The 20,963-nt window shown below is 38.4% G+C and overlaps 1 protein-coding gene across 4 annotated transcripts; it reads right to left on the bottom strand.

Moving 5' to 3' along the window:
* Positions 1 to 5,917: 5,917 nt before the first annotated feature.
* On the bottom strand, positions 5,918 to 17,816 carry PAIP2 (poly(A) binding protein interacting protein 2). Of its 4 annotated transcripts, none has more exons than XM_069104331.1 (5): positions 17,639 to 17,816; positions 11,048 to 11,211; positions 9,703 to 9,882; positions 8,596 to 8,705; positions 5,918 to 6,973 (listed from the first exon to the last, which is right to left on the bottom strand). In XM_069104331.1, exons 2-4 carry the CDS (start codon positions 11,183 to 11,185, stop codon positions 8,616 to 8,618), a joined length of 408 nt encoding a protein of 135 aa, XP_068960432.1. In that variant the 5' UTR covers positions 11,186 to 11,211; positions 17,639 to 17,816; the 3' UTR covers positions 5,918 to 6,973; positions 8,596 to 8,615. The 4 variants fall into 4 exon arrangements, with proteins under 4 accessions (XP_068960432.1, XP_068960435.1, XP_068960433.1 ...); XM_069104334.1 differs by having other exon boundaries at positions 8,596 to 8,662; XM_069104332.1 differs by lacking the exon at positions 17,639 to 17,816 and adding an exon at positions 17,460 to 17,587.
* Between the last annotated feature and the right edge of the window lie 3,147 nt (positions 17,817 to 20,963).

Here is a 20,963-nt window from a genome sequence, read left to right as displayed (position 1 = left end):
GTCCTTTGGAATTGTCTTGGATCACCGTTTTGATCAGAGTAGCCAAGTCTTTCACAGTTGATCACTACCGGTATTACAATATTGCTGTCACTGTGCACAATAATCTCTTAGTTCTTCTTGATTTACTTTGCATCAGATCATATAGGTGTTATGTTTTTCTGAAACCACCCCTTTTTATTTCTTATAGCATAATAGCATTCCATCACAATTACATGCCACAACTTGTTCAGCTATTCCCCAACTGATGAGCATCTCTTTGATTTCCAATTCCTTGCCACCACAAAAATATCTGCTATAAGTATTTTTTGCATAAATAGGTCCTTTTCTCTTTTCTTTGATCTCGTTGGGATATAGGCCACTTAGCAGTGTTATTGCTGGGTAAAAGGGTAGGCACAGTTTTATAGGCTTTTAGTCACAGCTCCACTGTTCTTCAGAATGGTTGGACCAATTCACTATTCCACCAGCAGTTCACTAATGTACATATTTTTCCCTCATCCCCTCCAGTATGTCATTTCTGAGAGGTTTGAGTTGGTACCTCAGAATTAATTTGCCTTTCTCTAATCAGCAGGGATTTAGTTATTAAGGTTTCTCATATAATTATGAATAGCTTTGAGTTTTCTTCTGAAACCTGCCTCTTTATATCCTGTCTTGACATTTATGAATTGGGGAATGGCTCTTATTTTTAGAAACTTGACTAAGTTCTATACTCAGTATATATTTGAGAAATGAGGCCTTTATCAAAGAAATTTGCTGTAAAAAAAAACTGGTATTACTTCACTGCCTATATTATCTTTTGGCATAATGTAATTTCCCTAATCATCTCCTTTAATTAGGTCTGTTTTGGCTTTTGCTTTCTCTGAGATTCTGATTTCTACCCGTCTTTTTCACTTCAGTTGAAGCATAATAGATTCTGCCCCAGCCTTTAATTCTTTTTGTTTCAAGTGTGTCTCTTGTAAATAATGTATGGTTGGACTATGGTTTCTAATCCATTCTGCTATTTGCTTCTGTTTTATAAATGAGCTCATTCCATTCACATTCACAGCTATGATTACTGTGTATTTCCTACCATCACATTTTCTGGTTTCTTTCTCTATCCTGTCCCTCCTCAAAATTCTATTTTGCTGTCTCCCTTATGTCTTTTTTGTTTTGTTTTTGCTTTTTGGAGGGGAAAGAGCAGGGCAATTGGGGTTAAGCGACTTGCCCAGTGTCACATGGCTATTTAGTGTTGTGTCTGAGGCCAGATTTGAACTCAGGTCCTCCTGACTCCAGGGCCAGTGCTCTATTCACTGAGCAACCTAGCCACCCTGTCCTCCCTTTCCCTATTGGGGACGTTACATTTCTATACACATCCAAGTGTATATATTCTTCCCCCTTTGAACCAATTCCAATGAGAGTCAAGTTCCAGCATTTTCCTCATCATTGTAGGTTCTTATTTGCAAACCTCCTTTATATGAGAAACTTTTCCTCATTCTATTTCAACCTTCTCCCAGTACATCCCTCTTTTTCGTCCTTTCATTTTTTTGGGAGATCATTTCAACATAATTGACCACCCCCATACCCTCCATTTAAACTCCTTTTAAATGCCTTGATAAAGTTCTTAGGAGTTACATGTGTCATCTTCCCATATAGGAATGTAAACAGTTTAACTTTATTGAATTTCCTTATATTATTTTTTCATGTTTACCTTTTTTATGCTTCTCTTGTCTTGTTTGATTGTTAGATTTTTCCATTCAGTTCTGGTCTTTTCATGAGGAATGCTTTAAAGTCCTCTATTTCATTAAATATCCTTTCCCCCCTCCAAGTCACCTGCCCTCCCCCCCCCCCCAATAGGATTATACTATTTTGCTGGGTGGGTTATATGCTTGGTTGTAATCCTAGCTCCTTTGCTTCTTGGAGCTATTCCAAGCCCTACTTTTCTTTAACATGGAAGCCATTAAATCTCATATGATCTGATTAAGGCTCCACAATATTTAAATTGTTTCTTTCTGACTGCTTGAAGTATTTTTTGATCTTCGAACTCTGAGATTTGGCTATAATATTCCCAGAAGTTTTTATTTTGGGGTGGCTAGGTGGCACAGTGAATAGAGCACTGGCCCTGGAGTCAGGAGGACCTGAGTTCAAATCCAGCCTCAGACACTTAACACTTACTAGCCGTGTAACCTTGGGCAAGTCACTTAACCCCAACTGTCCTGCCTTCCCCCCTCCAAAAAGCAAAAAAAAAACAAAAACAGAAGTTGTTATTTTGGGATCTCTTTCAGGAGGCGATAAGTGAATTTTTTTCAATTTCTCTTTTACCCTCTGGATCTAAGATATTGGGGCAGTTTTCCTTAACAATTTCTTGAAATACGATGTCTAGTCTCTTTCTTTGCTTTGATCATTACTTCCAGGTGGTCCAATCTTAAACTACTTCTCACTCTATTTTCCAGGTCAATTGCTTTTCCAATGAGATATTTCATTTTCTTCTATTTTTTTTTTAAGTTTTTGACCTTGATTGCTTCTTGAAGTCTTATGGAGTCATTAACTTCCCTTTGCCAATTCTAATTTTTAAGGAATTATTTTCTTCAGTGAGTTTTTGCATCTCTTGTTTCCATTTTGCTTTATAGGGAGTTCTTTTCTCCAATGAAATTTTTGTACTTCATTTACCATTAAGACAACTGTTTTTTAGATGTTTTTTCTAGTATCTTCTTGTACCTCTTTTACCAAGTTGTTAATTTTTTTCATAATTTTCTTTTTTTTCTCATAATTTTCTTGTATCACTTTCATTTCTTTTCTCAATTTTTCCTCTACCCCTTTTCTAACTCTTTCAGGAATTCTTGTTGGTATGGATCCAATTAGCATTTTTCTTTGAGGTTTTGGTGGCTATTTTCACACTGTTGTCATTTTCTGAGTTTATGTCTTGGTCTTCCCTGCCAACATAGTTGCTTTTTATGGTCAAATTCTTTTTTTATTATTTACTCATTTTCCAGTCTATTTCTTGATTTTAAACTTTATGTTAAAGATGGGCTCTGCTCACCTGTGGATGAGGAGGCATTGCTCTATGCTTCAGGCTTTATTGTGTTGCTGTTTTCAGAGCTAGTTCTGGGGGTGTGCAAGTTTTTAGTGCTTCCAAGGTGATGTGACCCTGGGAGAGTTATGGTCACGGCTCTACTACACTCTGATCTTTATCCAATAAGTGTCCTTGGTCCTCTGAAACTGCAAATGCTATTGCTCCTTTTTGGTTCTGTGACCAAGACCCCTGCTACCCTATGACTATCAATGCTCCTCTGTGACCTGCAATTGTGAATGGGAAATGTATATGGGAAATAGTTGCCAATCAGCACTGGTGCCAGCTGTGGGTCCTCTGTTTTCTTTCTTGCCAATCATCTGACTCCCCTTACCATATCTGGGCTGAGAGAGAATGAAGCTGTTGCTGCAGCAGCTGTGGACAGGCCTCCACCCCAGTGACAGAGATTCCTCCAGTTTTCTTAGGCTGAAAAAATGTTTCAATTGGACCTTCTGTTGGCTCTGCTGCTCCAAAATTTGATTAGAGGTCTTATTTTAAAGCCATTCAGACAGGATTATTGGGAGAGTTCAGCTGGGTGGCTACCCCTAATCCACCATCTTGGCTCTGCCACCTTAGTGTATATTTTAACTAGCACATCTCTTGGAACATGTTTTCATGTGGTCAATTGTAGGGTGCAATTATTCTTTTGAAAACTGTTCATATTCTTTGACTGCTTACCAATTGGAGATATATCCTGGCATCATATATTGGTACTAATTCTCTATAGTGTTATATTTTTGCCAGCAGAATTTTACTGGTGATATTTGATGCAAATATTTTCCTATTCTTCCTTTCTACTTTCACTGATTTTATTCATGTAAAAACTTGGTGTGATCAAAATAATTTCTAATGATCTTCTTTATCCCTTACTTCTCCTAGCCATGGTTAACAACAGTATCTGACCTAATTTTTTTATGCTGTAACCATTTACATTTAGGTGTATCCATTTCACTTTTATTGGGATATATGGAGTCCTCTCAGTAATTTGTGCTCTTGGGACTGGGTATCATTTCTACAATTCCAACTTATAAAATAACAATAGCATTACAGCAGCTTACATTTATAAAATATTTTTAAGGTTTGCAATGTGTTTCATATAATTATTTTCAATCATCCATTATAACAGCCCTCTGAGGTAGACATGATTATTCTCATATTACGAATGAGAAAAACAAGTTCATTTGAGATATGACTTGCCACGTGTGGCCACACTGCTAATATAAAGTCAGAGGCAGAGTTCACATCTTGCCTGACTTCCAAGCCTAGCAATCTATCCATGATACCACACTGCCTTTCAAGTTGGAATCTGGTTTCAGCTTAGCATTTAAGTATTTTTAATCTTTTGTTTCACACCCCTGATGAAGTATTAAGGTATTACACAGTGAAGAGTTCTGGCATAAGTGTCTCCTTTTTATTCCACTACAGTCTCTTAAATAGTGTTCTATCTATTGCCCTGATATGTGTTCCTTATGGCTCACGATTAATAAGAAATCCACTTGTATGTGAGCTTCCTTGAGGAAAGATCTCTTTTTAAGTAACAGATACATAGCAGATGGCTGGGGCCAGTTAGAGTACTAAACTAACCACTTACAATGTAGCAGAGACACAGATGCACCCGCTACTGAAGAATAAGTGTTAACTTCCTTATTCAATAATCTCAGACTTTAAAAAAAAAAAATCTACACATTATACTTCATCAAACTGGCTTCCAAGCAAGAAAGCATTTGAAGGAGTGACATTAGAGTTCATCTCTTACACCATACACCATGGATCAAGGCCTTAGGGAGTCCCAATATCATTGGAAATTTGGTGCAGATCCTGCTGCTGGTGCTATTCTTGACTGAACCCTCACAGGGTTTTTCCTGTTGCTGGAGAAATGCCAAATAAACTCTCAGACCATTTTGCTTTTTTTCTTGTGAATGTTGGCAAATCTGATTTGTCCTAGGTGACAGTGGACAAGTGTGATTAGCAATGCTAGGCTCAAGAGAATCTAAGCAGCAATCTAAACACATAGGATATTGCTTTATAAAGAATATGGAACAGAGACATGGTTGTGTGTGGAAGAAGGAACCGAGCAGGACACTGATAGTGTAGTCCAGGGGCAGAGAACTTGTGGTCTTCTAGGTCCTTGGGTGTGAACTTTTGATTGAGTCTAAGTTTTACAGAAAAAATCTCTTTATTAAGGGGATTTGTTCTGTGAAGTTTAGATTCAGTCGAAGGGCCACACTTGAGGACCTAGAAGGTCACATGTGGTCTGGAGGCCACAGGTTCCCCACCCCTGATAGTCCAACCAAAGTTCTGAGTACCCTTTGGAGAAAGACCCAGGTGAAAAGATAGTAAGCCCAAATATATCAGCTACCAATGCATGTTAAGAAAATGGAATGAGGAGAAAAATTTCAGGGCAGTCACAGACAAATATAAGCAAAGGGATGTAGTTAGAAGGGCCTTAAAATTAGGATGAAACGAAGAGATCCAGGGGCGGCCAGGTGGCGCAATGAATAGAGCACCAGCCCTGGAGTCAGGAAGACCTGAGTTCAAATCTAGCCTCAGACATTTAACACAAAAACTAGCTGTGTGACCTTGGGCAAGTTGCTTAATCCCAATTGCCCTCCAAAAAGCAAAAAAAAGAAAGATGGAGAGATCTTCATCTTATTTTAAGGCCAGAAAAACAGGATACTGCTCCAGTTATAGCATAAGGACACTGTGAAAATCTGTATGCATGTGCCCAACAATTTGAAATCCAAGAAAGCTTATTTATTCCTTTACCTTGTGACAGACCTGTTGGCAAGTTACTGAGCCCACAGATAAAAAGTGGTTTTCTCCATAGGGGAGAATTCTTGCATTCTTGTATCCAATAAACACAACCATCAGAGCTCAGTTCTACTATTATTTATTTTTTTAAATATTTTTGAAAAAATATAATTTTTTTACAATATTTTCAACTTAAACACTATTCACACTGAACACGTATGGCAGCTTAACCTACCCAAATATGAAGTTTAAGAAGCCAAAACTGTTCTAGCTTTGTTAAAAGAAAAGTTGTTGTGCTGTAGACTATTGTGTAGTGATGATTAACAAAGCAAGGGAAAAGCACCACTCAAATCAGAATGCTAAGACTTCCTTGGTTCAATTTGACTAAGTGTTATATGCTAGAATTTACATAGACTATTGTACTATGAAGTACTGGGGAACTTGGAAGATGACGTAATTTTCAAATTACACTCCTCCTTGGATGTATAACTAGGAGTGGATTTCAACATTTCTAACATGATAACATAATGTAAAAATCAGGGGATAGTATTCATCTGTTTGTTACTTTGTAACTTCAGGAGCCACTCGAGACCGGCTGGCTTGCGTGGAGCTCTTTCATTACCAAGTCTATTCTTGAAGTACAAGCTTCTCTCCACGGGGACAAATACACTAAGTAACAATACTGAAGTCTGAACGAAGTAATTTGTGTAACAATTAGAACTTTACTTTCAAAATTGACTTTTTTTAAGTTAAGGCATTAAGAGGTGTTGGTTAACACCAAGTGACCAGTTTAATCTCAATTAAAACAAATCATTTAGTCAAATTTCTAAATCTCTTTCAGAGGTTGTCTGATTTGTCACAACTTGACTGGTGCTTCTTTCCTCACTGTCCTTCACATCAAGCCAAGGTCCAATTACTTTCAGTAAACGTTTGACAGCTTTTTACTTAATAACAGTCTCAGCACTTTTATTAAGCATGCAAGACTAACAAAACTTTGGCAATGCATAAGTGTAACACAGTGACAAGAAGGGAGAGCTTTTACAATTAAGTCTTCTAATACTGCCTTCACAGTGTGGAAATTGTGCTACATCCACCAAAAGAGGGCCCCGTCTACTCAAATATTTAGTACTTCACCCCAGGAACAAACTCCTTTGCATTTGGATTCAGATTACTCTTGACCTGGAAAGTAAGAAAGCAAGTTTACTAAAAGACTGCTCCTAAAAGCTCATTAGTATTCATTATTTCCCCACATGCAAAAGTAGTTTTTTCAAGACAGAGGAACTCAGGGTTCAATTCTGAACATCAGTCCCCACATCTCTAGAGTGACAAAGAAAGTGAAAACCAAATGTAATACCTTCCTGAGATTAAAGCAATGTAAGCTATTCTAAACAGGTTGGAATTCAGGGAAGTTATATTTTGCCCATAAATACACACTCTGTATTAACTGATGGAAGGCTTTGTTCAAAGGGTCCTGAGTGTTCTAATCATGACGCCTGCTTTTCTTTGAACACCCAAAAAACTTAGACCACAAAGTTACAGGCATTATAATAGGGTCTTTACATATTATCAACAAAAGTTTCTAACATGATGCTTTTACTAGAAACACTTAGGTGGCCAGTCAAATAAGTAATTATGATTATGAAGGCTGAAGAAAGATTATCTAAACCCTGATTTCTCTTTGCTCCTCCCTTTCACTGACTGTCTTTTAGGAAGATGAAAGATGTAAAATTCTATTACTATATAGTCATTCTATTACCTGTTAGGAATGAGAAAAATATCAAAAACATAATGTAAAAAGATTATTCATGTTTTCTCCTTTAGTATGCAAATTATTATATAGTCATTCTATTACCTGTTAGGAATGAGAAAAATATAAAAAACATAATGTAAAAAGATTATTCATGTTTTCTCCTTTAGTATGCAAAAAGCGAATGCTTTCTAAATCCTGTAGGCAATGTTTAGTGGAAAGAAGTCTAAACTGGGAGCCAGGAGACCTAGGTTCTAGTCCTTCCTTAGTTCTAGATCAATGGACTAGTTGTGTGACCTTGGGCAACTGACTTCCTTTTTACATGCCTTAGTTTCTTCATCTCTAAAATGTGGTAGCTGGGCTAGATGATCTCAAAGGTCATTTATAGCTCTAAAATTCTATTATTTTTTAGGCTTTCCTCAGTCCTACAAGTGCACAAACCAGAGGACAAAGCATAAGGGAGCAAAGGGATGCCTTTGAATTCACAAATTCTTCTACCACCTCTTGATATGCTAACCGATGAAGAGGAGGCATGAGGATGCACTCCAAGGCCTGGGACACCTGGGCTTCCTAGATGAAATCTGGCTTTTAGGTTACCAGCTAGAAGCTTTACATTATTATATACATAATGACATCCTGTGACAAGAGCTTAATACTATTTTCATATTTGGTACATAATAAGCATTTCCTTGGTCAGGATGTATTCCCCCCACACCAAGTAAAAATACAAAAGACTCCGTGTCATAATAGTCTGAAATGCATACAATATCTTTTGGCAACTATAGAGAAAAAAGATCATTCATATTTTAAGTAATACCCAGGCATTCAACTTGAACAATCTAATGTACTGTTGAGTCAGAATGAGTGACATCCAAAATTGCACTCTTTATACCTAGGTACTTCCTTGCATGAAGACGACACCTACTAAATATTTACTTATTGACTGAATTAATAATGTAGTTCTAAACAGGCAGACATATCAACAAACTATTCAGAATAAAAGTACTTGTTCCAGCAGTACCTTTGTGCTTATTATAACAAAGGACACACTTACACTGTAAAATTCAGTGTTCTCTAGTAGCCCTTCAGAATAGTACTCAAGCTCAGGGACCAAGCAACAGCTGCAAATGGTGTTTCAGAGACTGGGAGTGAGTTCCAGAGTGGCTAGGGTTTGTAAATAGGATAGAAAAGCTGGCATTCAGTCCTCACTAGGTTCCTAGTTTGATTTTAGCCTTATTAGTTATCTTAATCTGAAACTGAATTTAATCAAATAAAGACTTGATGGGCCCCATTTAGCTGGTATTTTGCTTATATCACAATTCTTGGAGTATTTTCTTATTGCAAATATGAATCCTGTGAATAGCTGTCAGCAATGAAAAATGAAGAAAAATTTTAAAAACATATTTGTGTAATATATTTTTGCTAAGAGATTATTAAAATCAAATCTAAGATCACAAATGATGAGTTGGGAGTATTCAAACCAAAACTTTAGGTTATAAATAGATCATTGATAATACTAAAGTGACTGAATGACTCTGCAAATATTTAGAACCAGAATTTAATCTCTCAAATTTACAAAAATCTGTTCTCAACCAACTAATAATCATCTCATGGCTCTCTTTTTAAAGGTTAATATAAATGAAGCAATTCCTTAAAAGCCATTTATTTTATACATCTTAAAATGGGCAGGGAGATTGACTGAGACTAAGAATAAATAAATGTTCAATATGAGACTAGAGTCAAGGAGACCCCAAACTTTTACTCCATGTTGGAGCTGAAACAGTTCATACCCGTGTAATCCATCACAGAATCCCAAGGTTTGGAGAAGGCACCACAGGCACCACAACAATTCTGGCGAACAGAACTACTTCTGAGAGGAAAATGGATTAATAGGATCTGAGGTTTTTAGAACTGGTGAAACTTTAGAGATCATCAAGTCCAACCCTCTCATGTTACAGATGAATAAAGAGGTTTAGAAAGATTAAATACCTTGTGTAAGGTCATACAACTATTAAGTGTAATAGGCAGGGATGAAACCTGGGTCTTCTGAATGACCGAGCTCTATGGCTCACTACCTTTTCTCAGAGTATGCCACCAGGCTTTCCCACAAATTAGCAAAGATGAACTAAGTTTTAAATAGATGAAAATAATATCTTTTTACCACAAGATCCTCCAGAGAAGAACTGTCACTGATGACAAGGTCATTAAACTGGTCCTGGATTTGGTCCATAGTTTGTGGGAGGTCTCGAGCTGGAATGAACCACTCATGTTCTTCTTCTTCTTCCAGCATTTCCTGGAAACAGCGTTCAATAAATTCTTCTTCCCACAACTCCTCTTCAATCTAGCAGTATAAAATGAATAAATGTTAAGACACATTTTAAATACAAATAACAATACTCCTTTCTTTCTGTTCTAATGAGATTACTTTTGAAATTGTTGAAACATCAGCTAAAGTTACTTTAGGAATCAGTGTCACAAAGATACTATTTTAGTAACTGCTTGTGTTTGACAGAGAAGAAATAATAAGACAAAGCAGAGAGCACTACTTTTGAGAGCATGTTATCATATTGGCTACTAGTTGACAATATCATTACTGAGTATTCACTTGAAGAAGATCAAGCCCTAAGAGGAACATTAACAAGCTTACATTGTTTTTTTATGATAATGGTGAAGAAAGTGGCAATGTCAAATGCAATTTCAAAAGAACTAAGCTAACATACCATTGTCCTGACCTAAACTTGAAGTTCAATTGCCAGTGTTAAAAGAGCAGTGCCACAGGACGAACTGATAAAACATGAGACTGGGGGCAGCAAGGTGGCTGTGAATAGAGCACCGGCCCTGGAGTCAGGAGGACCTGAGTTTAAGAATCCAGCCTCAGACACTTGACACTTACTAGCTGTGTGATTTTGGGCAAGTCACTTAACCCCAAATTTCCCTGTCTTCCTCCTCCAAAAAAAAAAATTTTGTCTGAATAACCCAAGAAACTCACCATTTTCATAGAGACAAGTGGCTATGATAACTAAAATCTGAATTTGAAGAAAAAAAGGTTTTTGTGAAGTTTGCTAGGCTCCTGCCTCCATGATTAACATGATATAGTAACCCTGGTATCATTAGTTTGTGTCTTAGCAAAGAGAAGTCCAAATTTCAGAGAGTAAGTACATATTCAGGAGAGACTATGTTGTACAGTAGATAGAGGGTCTGTCTAGAATGACGTGTTCAGGTCCTTCTGATAAGAGCCTGCCTATGTGATGCTGGGCAAGTTACTAATTCTCTTAATGCTTTAGGTAACTCAAACACTTTAAGGTGCAAAGAAAGAGCTGACCTACATTGGTGCAAAGAGTTCCTTCACCCTGGCATTCCCTATACCAATGAGCCCAGAGCCATATTTGTTTTGGCTGTAAAATATGAGGTAAGGAACACACTCCCTAGTAAAATACAAGTCTACTCCAAGCTAGAGAAAACACTGGACTGGAGAAAAAATAATTACATAAAACACGACTACTAACCTGTCTGTTGAATTCCTCTTCATTTTCCATCCACATGTACTCAGCAAATGGATTATCATCTTCATGAGAATGACCATTAATAATCACATCTTCATTGATGATGCTTGGGCTAGTACTGCTGCGACTTGGATCTTTCATGGTTGTATGTTAGTTGTTTTTGTAACCTTACAAGAAGAAGCTTAAAATTAGTTGAGACTGCCAAGGAAACACCCTATCATATGAATTACTGAGGCCATGCAAGCCAACAAAGCACTTCAAAATGCTTTGTTAAGTTACAACGAATATCTAGAAATTGCCAAAATTTGCCTAAAACAATTCGGATAAACAGTGAGCAACAATGTCAAAATCTGCTTCAGTGTTGTTGTTTTTTCTAAAAGGGGATTTCAACATAGACTGCATTGGAATGGGAATAGAGACCTGGGTTCAAATCCATGCCCTGGCACTAACACCGAGCTCTGTGACTCTGGGCAAGTCCATTCACTATGCTTCAGTTGCAGTGTAAAATAGGGGAAATGGACCACACAATCTCTAAGGTCCCTCAGAGCACTACAAATTTTTTATTCTTTTTACCCATTCATTCTTTTGCTTTGCAGAACTAGGCTCATTTTGGAAAAGCTAGTGGTCAAATTAATTTCTACAAAGCCAATTTTATTTTTAGGTTGATTCCCATTTTACAAACCAAAGATTTTTTTTTTTAAATAGGGAAAAAACACAAAAACTCAAAACCCTTAAATCAAACTATGTTTGTGTTCCAGTCCCATTAAATTCAAGTTGTTCTAGAAGTAGTGTATTTATACTGCTATATGCTATATTGGAGAATGCTATGACGTACCATTCTAGAATATCTCCTCTATTGTCAACTCCCCTTCTCCCTAACACCCTCCCTTTTCACATTCAAAGATGGGATATATCACAATCTGTTAATAGATATTATCATCTAACTTGGACATAAAATCCTAAGATTTACAAATGAAGGGTCTTGAGAAGCTATGTATTCCATCTGCTTCATTTTATAGAAAAGGGAACTGAGAATCAGAGAGGTTAAGCGTCATACAAGTAGTGTTAGAGGCTGGGTATAATATAGGCAAAAAAATCTCTTAAGTTTAAATTTTAATGTTTTATAGTCTTAAGAAATTTTATAAGACCATGTTTAAAGGGAAATTTATTAATAAGCTGAAAAATAATTTGAATGGATCAAATGGGAAAATAAAAAAAATGGGAAATCAAAAAATGAAATCAAAAGGGAAAAATGAGAGTATGCAGTTTAAAATACCTACTGAGCCTTGCCTTTTCTGAGACTACACTATACTGAAACGTAAGATTTCCCACCAGAAATGTGGCTCCCTTGGGTAAAATTCATAGATGTTGATCTGCCATGTGTGACACCTGGACTTTTAAATTTGTTCTAGAGCTTTATCATAGTATCCCTAAGTACTAATTATCCCAAGTAAGCATGAGAGTTATTCTTAATAAGCAAATGTTTACCTTGTGACTTCAATTTTTTTGCTGTTTTATTTTGGGAGCGAGGCACAGCAGGGGGTTTAAATGTCTTTTTTCCCAATCAATATCCCCTAGGCTATTTGTGGGTTACTGCTCACAAAGTTGCCATGCAGGTTGTTCCCCACCACCTTAGAGCCCCTTAAATCTAGTTAGTTTCAGCTGGGGTGAGAGAGGGTGTTGAATAGTAGTAATAGAACACCTGTAAAGAACTGTTGCTACACTATGATACAGTAAGTTCATTTGCCTCTTTCACTATGATAAAACCCAAACCATGTAGTAGAAATCTATTCAATTTTTCCTTCCAAGTTCAGGATTCTTTAGTCCACAATAGATGACAACTACAGAAAAATAAATTTCAGTATCAGCTGGGGTGGGAAGCATGGCACTCTGAAAGCAGATAAGACAAGGATTCAGAAAATTAATTTTTTACAGTGGAAATATTTTACTGTTGCTAGATTTCTAATTTTAAGTCAAAGGAAGCAAAGATAATTTCAACTTCTGTATTTGCAGACTGAGTTAAAATGTTTAATAAAATCCTCTAACTAGAAAAGAAATTCAAAGAGAATTGCCTATTTTAATTTTTGTCAAATACCCAATATGCTTATGAACTATAACTGTTATAATTCTGACCTGACTCAAAAATATTACTAATAACTAAAATCTAGTCTGCCTTACAAATGGACACAACTAAATCTAAATTACAGAGAATTCAAAATTCTCTGTAATTAAGCTATAATCAAAGGTACACTCTAATCATTCTAATAGCACCTATCTTTTTTATTCTCCTTCTTAAAATTTTATAGAAAATGAATCCCCTTTTCCAAAAACTTCAACATTAAACTACAAAGATACCTTATCTTTTTGCATAATGCAGCATAAAATTCATAAGCTTAAGGCCAAAAGACTATCCAGAATTGGCTCTGTACCAGTCAAAATTTAACCTGCCAGAAACTATATATATGGACAGGAGACACATTTCCCTATGTACTGAAATACTTAATTTGGTTTCAAATATGCTTTAGCTAACTCACTTGAGTATATCATACAGAATCAGATCTAGCAAACGCCCTGAATTAAAGCCTTTTTCAAAAGTGTTATGGGCAAAAGTTTGTGCCAGCACAATGAGAAACCTGTCTAGACAAGTTCTGGAGCCTAGAAAACATCAAGGGACTCCTCTCCTTTCTTGATGGCAACTACTAAAGGATGGCTGGGCAAGGAAAGGATTAGGAAATAGGTCTTAAGCCTCAAACAATGCAGTTAGACAGGAGCTAGGTCAGCTTTTTGACCATTATCACCTCATCAAACTACCTCTGGCTTTGAAGGCCATAAAAGACAAGTAGTTAATCATGATCATTTTTAGTCAAGTAGGGTTATTCAAGTAATTAATAACTGCAACAAGAATGAACAAGAAAGAAGTGGTGGTGGTGATGATGATGATGATGATGATGATGATGATGACGACGACAGCGACAACAAAGACTACATCATCTTCCCACAAGAGGAAAGAAATAATTGCTGACTGGATTTTGGTCCCTAGCCACAAACAAGAGCCAGAGGTGTGAGTGTCCCCTACTCCCAGAATATGCTATACCCATTAAGGGGCCTGATATATAGTGAGACTGAATGTTTTTATTCCTTCCTCCTACAATCAAATCCTTTACCCTCCTGGTACCACACATATCCTTCAAGGTTACTTCCTTTGAACCTCATCAGTCTTCAGCTTCATGTTCTCAGCTTTGTCAGAAATTGACCATTACTATTATTAGTTGATATCTCCAATGCACCTTACAAACATCTGATCTTGACATCTGCCCTGTTGTGGAAGGAAGGGAGGTAGAAAACATAAATGAAGTAACTGGGGCTCAATAATTGTCCTTTATCTTCTAAACTCCAAAAATTAAGCATGACTAATCTAGACCTCTCAAACCAGATAATTAAATGAGTAATATTAGTACCACTGCAGAGCTGTTGATGAGTTACAGGAGACCAATTCCCTAAATTAAGATCAGATTTGAACAGCCAGTACAAATTTACCAAATGCTTTTGGAACTGGAGGACAAATATGTGCTGGATGTAACAAATTCTAACCAAAAATAAAACTAAACTCCAAACCTCAACTTTGACGAAGACATTAGGTTCATGGATTGAGTTGGAAAGTACCCAGAGGCCATTTACTCCAACACCCTCATTTTATAGTTGAGGAAATTGAGACTTGCCCATGGTCACACAGCTTAAGTAGGTATCTGTGACAGAATATGAATGCAGGTCTTCCTGACTCCCAAGCTCATTGCCCTATCCATTACACAATTTCTTCAGTTCCAATTAGAACTTTTATTTGGTCTATGAATTTCTAATTTGATAATTTTAGTTTAATTCAAATATAAGTATGTGCTGAATAACTGCAACTATACAGAATTAAGGAGATACAAGGCAGGGCATAAAGCTATTATCAAACACTCTGTAGTGTTTATAGAGTATTATAATTTTATCCAGGGGCTGCTTATTGCATATGGAAAATTTTCTCCAGAACTTAATTCTGATGTATTACTAAACTAGAATATCTTCCTAACTAAATATTCTTTTGGAGAAAAGGAATAAAGATTAAAGGAGAAAAACAAACACATTAAACCACAAATGGAATGTAAGGTCATTTGCAGATGATACTATGCTAAGTAGTGGTAGTAAAAACCCTATTTTCAAACGTTGATCTGTTATCTTTTTATCAGTATATATAACTTACTATGATCCACTTTAAAATTTGCAGGAAGATTCTTAGAAGAAATCCCAAAATTCTAAATGGCATGATTTTTAAAATCCTCAACTATTAGAGAATAAAATGATTCATTTTTTTCTTTGTTGATTTCAGGGGAAACTATAATTTTAACAGGATGACATTGACTTTAAGAAAGATAATCAACCCTTTTGTTAGTTCCTGAAAGTTTCCCAAGTGATCAATGCAAGAAAGTCTGAGTAATATTTACTTAATAACTTATCAGACTAACATTATGTTAAATTTTATCTGGAATAAAATTTATTGGCATTAATGTGAAAAACATGCAAATTGTACATATTTCTGTCTGAAAAATGTAGTAATAGTAGTAGTGCACTAACATTTTAGAAATTTTAAGATCTTAATTCGGTTTGAATAACGTGTTTTGGCTCCATTATGAACTTTATTGCCAGAACACGTTATTTTAATGAACATGAAATTACAGTCTACAAAGACAATTCCATTCATTCTGTAGCAACAAATTTGCACCCTTAACCTCGGCCAAAACTTCAAAAAGGGGGGACCATTAAGTAGGTGGATGGCTTGGGACTACAGATAAGACTAAAAGGACACATCCATCATATTAATAAAGAATATTACATAAATAAATCACAGATATCAGCAACCCAAACCTACTGAATTGTAATAGTAACTTAGAAGATTTTAAAAGGTATGAATTAAAAGAATTTGAAAGTGTAAATCAAAGTGAGAGTTTATGTATAAGGTTGCAGGATAGGAATTCTAAACACTGAACCAAGTGCACTCAAATTTCTAATTCTGAGATGTACATATTTATATGAAAAGTTCACTGAAGGGCCTAAGTTCTTTGAGAACAAGACCTAGATCCAGTTCCCCGAATTCTCTAGTGCCTAGGAGATACTCAAGAGTGGACACTTTCTATCAGATCTGGTGTCTCCTTCTAGAGAATTAGAATAGATTGTGTCTGAATCAGTCTACTTAGTGGAATAAAAACTCTGCTGTAACTTACACTCTTCACCTAGTCCGACTTCGGTTTTATTAGCTTCTCAGTATTCAGCTTTGCACAGGCATTCTGTGGATGCTTCCAACTACCTATCCTCTACCCCCAAAGAAAAATATGGTTTTCTTGATCTACATCATTCACCTCATCCTTCATTTTTCATGCATGTGCACAGGGCAAGATCATGAGACCACCTAGCACTATAATAGAGGTAACAGAAATTACACTGTCATATTAATTTAAAACACATCGTGCTCTATCCAAATCATGTGCAGTCAAATTTAAGCCATAAGTTATCAAGAGTGAAAGAAGGAAGAATTCAAACACTACCCACGAAAATGCTTGTTTGTAAAAATAATCCTTAATTCCACAAACAGAACAGCAATTGCGCTTAAAACAAAAACTTCACAAAATTTTTGTATGGAGGCCTTAATAAAAATTAACTTGAAAAAGTTATTGACAAAGCCAACCTTTTTCCCAAAGTACTGTGTCTGCATCTCTCACAGAAAGAGCCCAGGGGTATTGGTGAGCAGTCTTAGTGATCTGCAAAGTCAGCTGAAGACTAGAAGGCAGCAGAATGCTTTAAGGTCCTCCGGAAAATGCCCAGGCTGGTTGCTGCGGTCCACTGTGTCCCGCAAGCCTTGTCCCAGGTGAGGGATAGAAACATACTGTAGCAGCTTGGGGAACCAAGGGTACCGCAGATATGTGTAGCACCTGTATACGTGCCCTAAGCATGTGCTACAATCGCCTAAAGCTGGAGGAGTGGCGGGCGGGGCAAGAATAGGCTCAGAGAGAAAAAGCAAAGCTCGCAAAGGGCTACTAGTAGCTCCTCTAGACTCCCCCACTGGAATACTTTGAGGGGTTCCCACTACGACGCCCACCCCTGCCCGGTTTACTGATGACTGCGCAGGCGCGGCAAGGGTGGAGGAGAAGGGGGAAACGTTGCGCGTGGTGACGCGCAGGCGCAGACAGGGACAAACAATGCGCTTTGTTGCCCAGGCGGCGATGGGGGGCGGAGGGAGTAGGGGAGAGAGGTGTGTGCGGGGAGGGGGGAGCGGACGGAGGGAAAGGTTGGTATCCCGGCAGCCCCCGCGCGCCACCAAAGACCCGGATGGAAAGCCGCGAGAACCCAAATAATAAATCATGACAATAAAAAAAGTCACCGCCATTTCGTGGGGGAGAAGACAGAGCCCTCCGCCCCTCGCACCCGCGAAGGCCAGGAGGCACCGGGGCTCCCTCAGCCCGCAAGGCCTCTCAGGCTCCCTCAGCCGTCATGGAGTCCCTCTCCGCTGCTGCGCCGCCCCCTCCTCCCGCCGTTCCGCCCGGAGGGGGCCCCCCTCACCCAGTGCACGGCAGCGGGGACGGCAGCCAGCGAGTCCTGTCGGCCTCAGCGGATCTCCACAGGCAGCGCCGCTCCCCCCGCTCTACGTGCGCTTCACCCGCCGCCTCCCTTCCCCAGTCCCAAACAAACACCCAGCCCGGAAGTGACCTCACTTCCGCTGCAGGCCCCGCCCCCATTCTCCTCCTCCCTCCCTCTGCCTCCACTAGAGCTATAGCGCGCGCCTACCCTTCTCCTCTTACCTAGCTCCTCCCTCCCTACGACAGTCTCTGGCCGCAAGGCGGCTACGGATCCCTGTGCACCGACTCCTTCAACGCCCAATGCCTAGGTCAGGTGGTATCTGGGTAGTCGGGATTTATTTATTTATTTATTTGCCTATGGCAAAGCATGTACCCGTGTGTCAGAAAAGCTCCCATGCCCATTCTACAGAAACGATGAGAGAGCACCCCGAAGAAGGGGACTGGGCGAAGGTCATCCACTGGGCCTGGGAGACGAAGCTCAAATCTCTTAGAAGAGGTAGCCTCGGAGGATTGACAAGTAATCGACTCGAGATGACTGACAGGTGCACACAATGGTCAGCATGTCAGTACTGATTTAGATACAAACTGATGCTCACACTCATAGGCCTCCTGGACTTGGTGGTAAGATTTAGATACAGCTGTGGGGCTTAGACACAAAGGGAGAGCATTACGGGCCTTTAAAAGGCCTGATCCGAGGCCTAATGGGTAGATGTGATGCAGTCGGGTGAGGCCTGGCAGAACTGCCTACAACTCCGGGGGATTCCCTTTTCAGGCCCCAAAGCTGGGAGGGTCGTTTTCCCTCCCCCAAAGGCAACTCCAGTGCGAATCGCCCCTTTTCGGTCTAATTATTTGCCCCGGCAGCAGCTGATGGCGCCCAGACAGGGGTCTTCATCCTGACCATTCCGAGTAGTGATGTCCTGCAGCTGCAATATTTTAGCAGCTCTTTAAACCCAATAGTATGACCGCGCAATGTGGGAAAAGGTTTGGCCTCTTCTATCTAGAGTACAATGGCAAAGAACCCACCATACTTTATTGGAGACATGGGGTGGGGTCGTCCTACCAGTCTATAGAATGAATCATCAGAGAACAGGCAAGAAGATTGGGTGACAGGCCGTGTCTTGGAAGTAGCAAAAGATCAGGTTTTGTGAAAAAGGGAAGACAGCTGGGACTGACAACCCTAGAGGGAGCGGGCTGGGCAGAGTAGTAGCTTCGTTTTAGCTGGTTAAGACTTGTCAGGGAATGAAATTAAACTACTTAGTAGTATCTGAAATAACTTGATGTCATTTTAGCCATAGTAATTCTCAAAGCCCAGATATGCTTGTCTGCCCTCTGCAAAAGAGGTCATATTTAAGATACCTTGACAAAGGTTTAATGTTTGTACTTGTACCCACAGCCCTCAGGTCAACACTTGATAAATGCACTTCATAAATATTTGCTCAATAATTGTTTTGTTGTTAGATCCTGCATTTAGGGAGGACTGCCACTTCAGGACAGTTAACATCAAAGTATACTTCCTTTGGCAATGTTTAGAAACATTCACTAGTATCTACACTGAAAAGCCAAGCACGGAAAGAACCTGTGGAATCTTAAGGTACTAGGGCTTAAAATTTAAGGCACATTATATACCATGTGGAACTATAGGGGTGGAAGCTGGATGGTAGCATTTGGAGATTTGTCTTTTCTGTGCATTCTGTGTTTTATGCTACTGCTTAAGACCATCTCTTTAACATTTTGGCAATGCTGTATGGCCAAGAACTAGTGGAATTAAAATTTCAGAGACCACACATGATACTGTCACAATAGGGGTCAATTTCACACTTCACATGGACAGAGAACAGTTCAGTTTCCAGTATGCTGCAGCAGTTTTAGGGCTGATTGAGAAGAATTTGGGGAGTAAAGGAAAAAACAGGGGGTGCAAATGGCATGAGAAGGCTCAAGTAGTTCTCTTATTCAAATAATAAATTTATAAAACTGAGCCCATTTCTGGCTTATGCCATCCCACTCCACCCAACTGCATCCTCCCATGGGGGGGGCAAGGCAGATATAATAAACTTAAATGAATAAGCTGATTTCTCTCCTCCCAAACCATCTGAATTTGTATAAGCAAGTCTGTGTAGCTCCTTAAATGGCAGCAGTTCCTCTTTGTATCCTGAGCCAGTCCAGAAAGTATCCCGGGTTTGCCCAATTCAGCTCTAGCTAGAAAAAGGGGATAATCCAGACATACAAGTCCAAAACAAGTATGAATAGCCAGATAGTGCCACAAGGGCCCTTAAAGTGGATGGGCCATTTCACAGATAGAAATTTTGAGAGTTAAATGACTTACGGAAAAATAAAGGACTTGAATTTTCTTTCTGTAGTAACCACACAGATAAAGAATAGATTACCAGTGTACTAAGTTAAAGTCACAAGAAAAGCTATGGAGGAAAACAAATTCTTTAAAATGACACAAATATTTAGTTGTTTTAGTTACTGGACACTCCATTCAAATGTTCTCTTGAATAAATGCAAAAAATCATCTACATCCACTAGACTAAGTTTTTTGTGTGGAAGAACTTTAAATTCTGAGGATTGGAAAAAAACAGTGCCCTGCCCAGGCATGCAAGTACATATTTAGTTTAAAAAAATCTTTAGATTTTAATTTATTTGACCTCGAATCAGTGTCTTTCCTTTCCAAACATCCCAAAGGGTTGCCCTTTTGAAGTACTATCATGCATAGCATTTCATGGAGTCTCAATTCTTTGATACTGAAATGGAAATTATGGTCACCATTTGTAAATGGGACCAAAAGTTAATTATCTATCTGTACAACTACTGTAGCAAGTCTAATGCTACATATACTTTCTATTCTGTTTGAGTGTTCCCAGGATTGTTGACTTCTATCTAAGCCCACAAACTGAGAATGCTGCATAGGGAAATTAAACTAGGAACGGAAAGGAAAATAGTAAAAAGCAATCAATCAGTTCCCATACTGTAATTCACCTGCAAATGTTAGATTAAGTGGACTTATAATTTCCAATATGATTTATATTCAAATGAGAAACCTCAAATGATTACATAGTTCTCTAACACTAGCCTAACTAAAAAAGAGCTAGTGATTTATGAAATTTAGTAATTTATGTAGAAAATGGAGAAAGCACTGCTGGACATCTTGTCCACACAAAGCAAAGGGGAGCTCTGATTCTAGAAGGGTCTGGTAACAAAGCTCATCTCCAAAATGAGAAATCCAAAGCAGTAACAAACAACCCCTTAGCCTGTTTAAATTTCTCAACAGCCTTTTTCACATCTGAATAGTCAAATGCATAAAAATT

Source organism: Petaurus breviceps, unplaced genomic scaffold (genome assembly GCF_028583685.1).
Source record: "Petaurus breviceps papuanus isolate PSGF00001 unplaced genomic scaffold, PetGlider_PUasm1.0 685, whole genome shotgun sequence".
NCBI classification, from domain to species: Eukaryota; Metazoa; Chordata; class Mammalia; order Diprotodontia; family Petauridae; genus Petaurus; species Petaurus breviceps.
The sequence above is the reverse complement of the archived record's forward strand: the minus strand, read 5'-3'. Positions and strand labels throughout refer to the sequence as shown.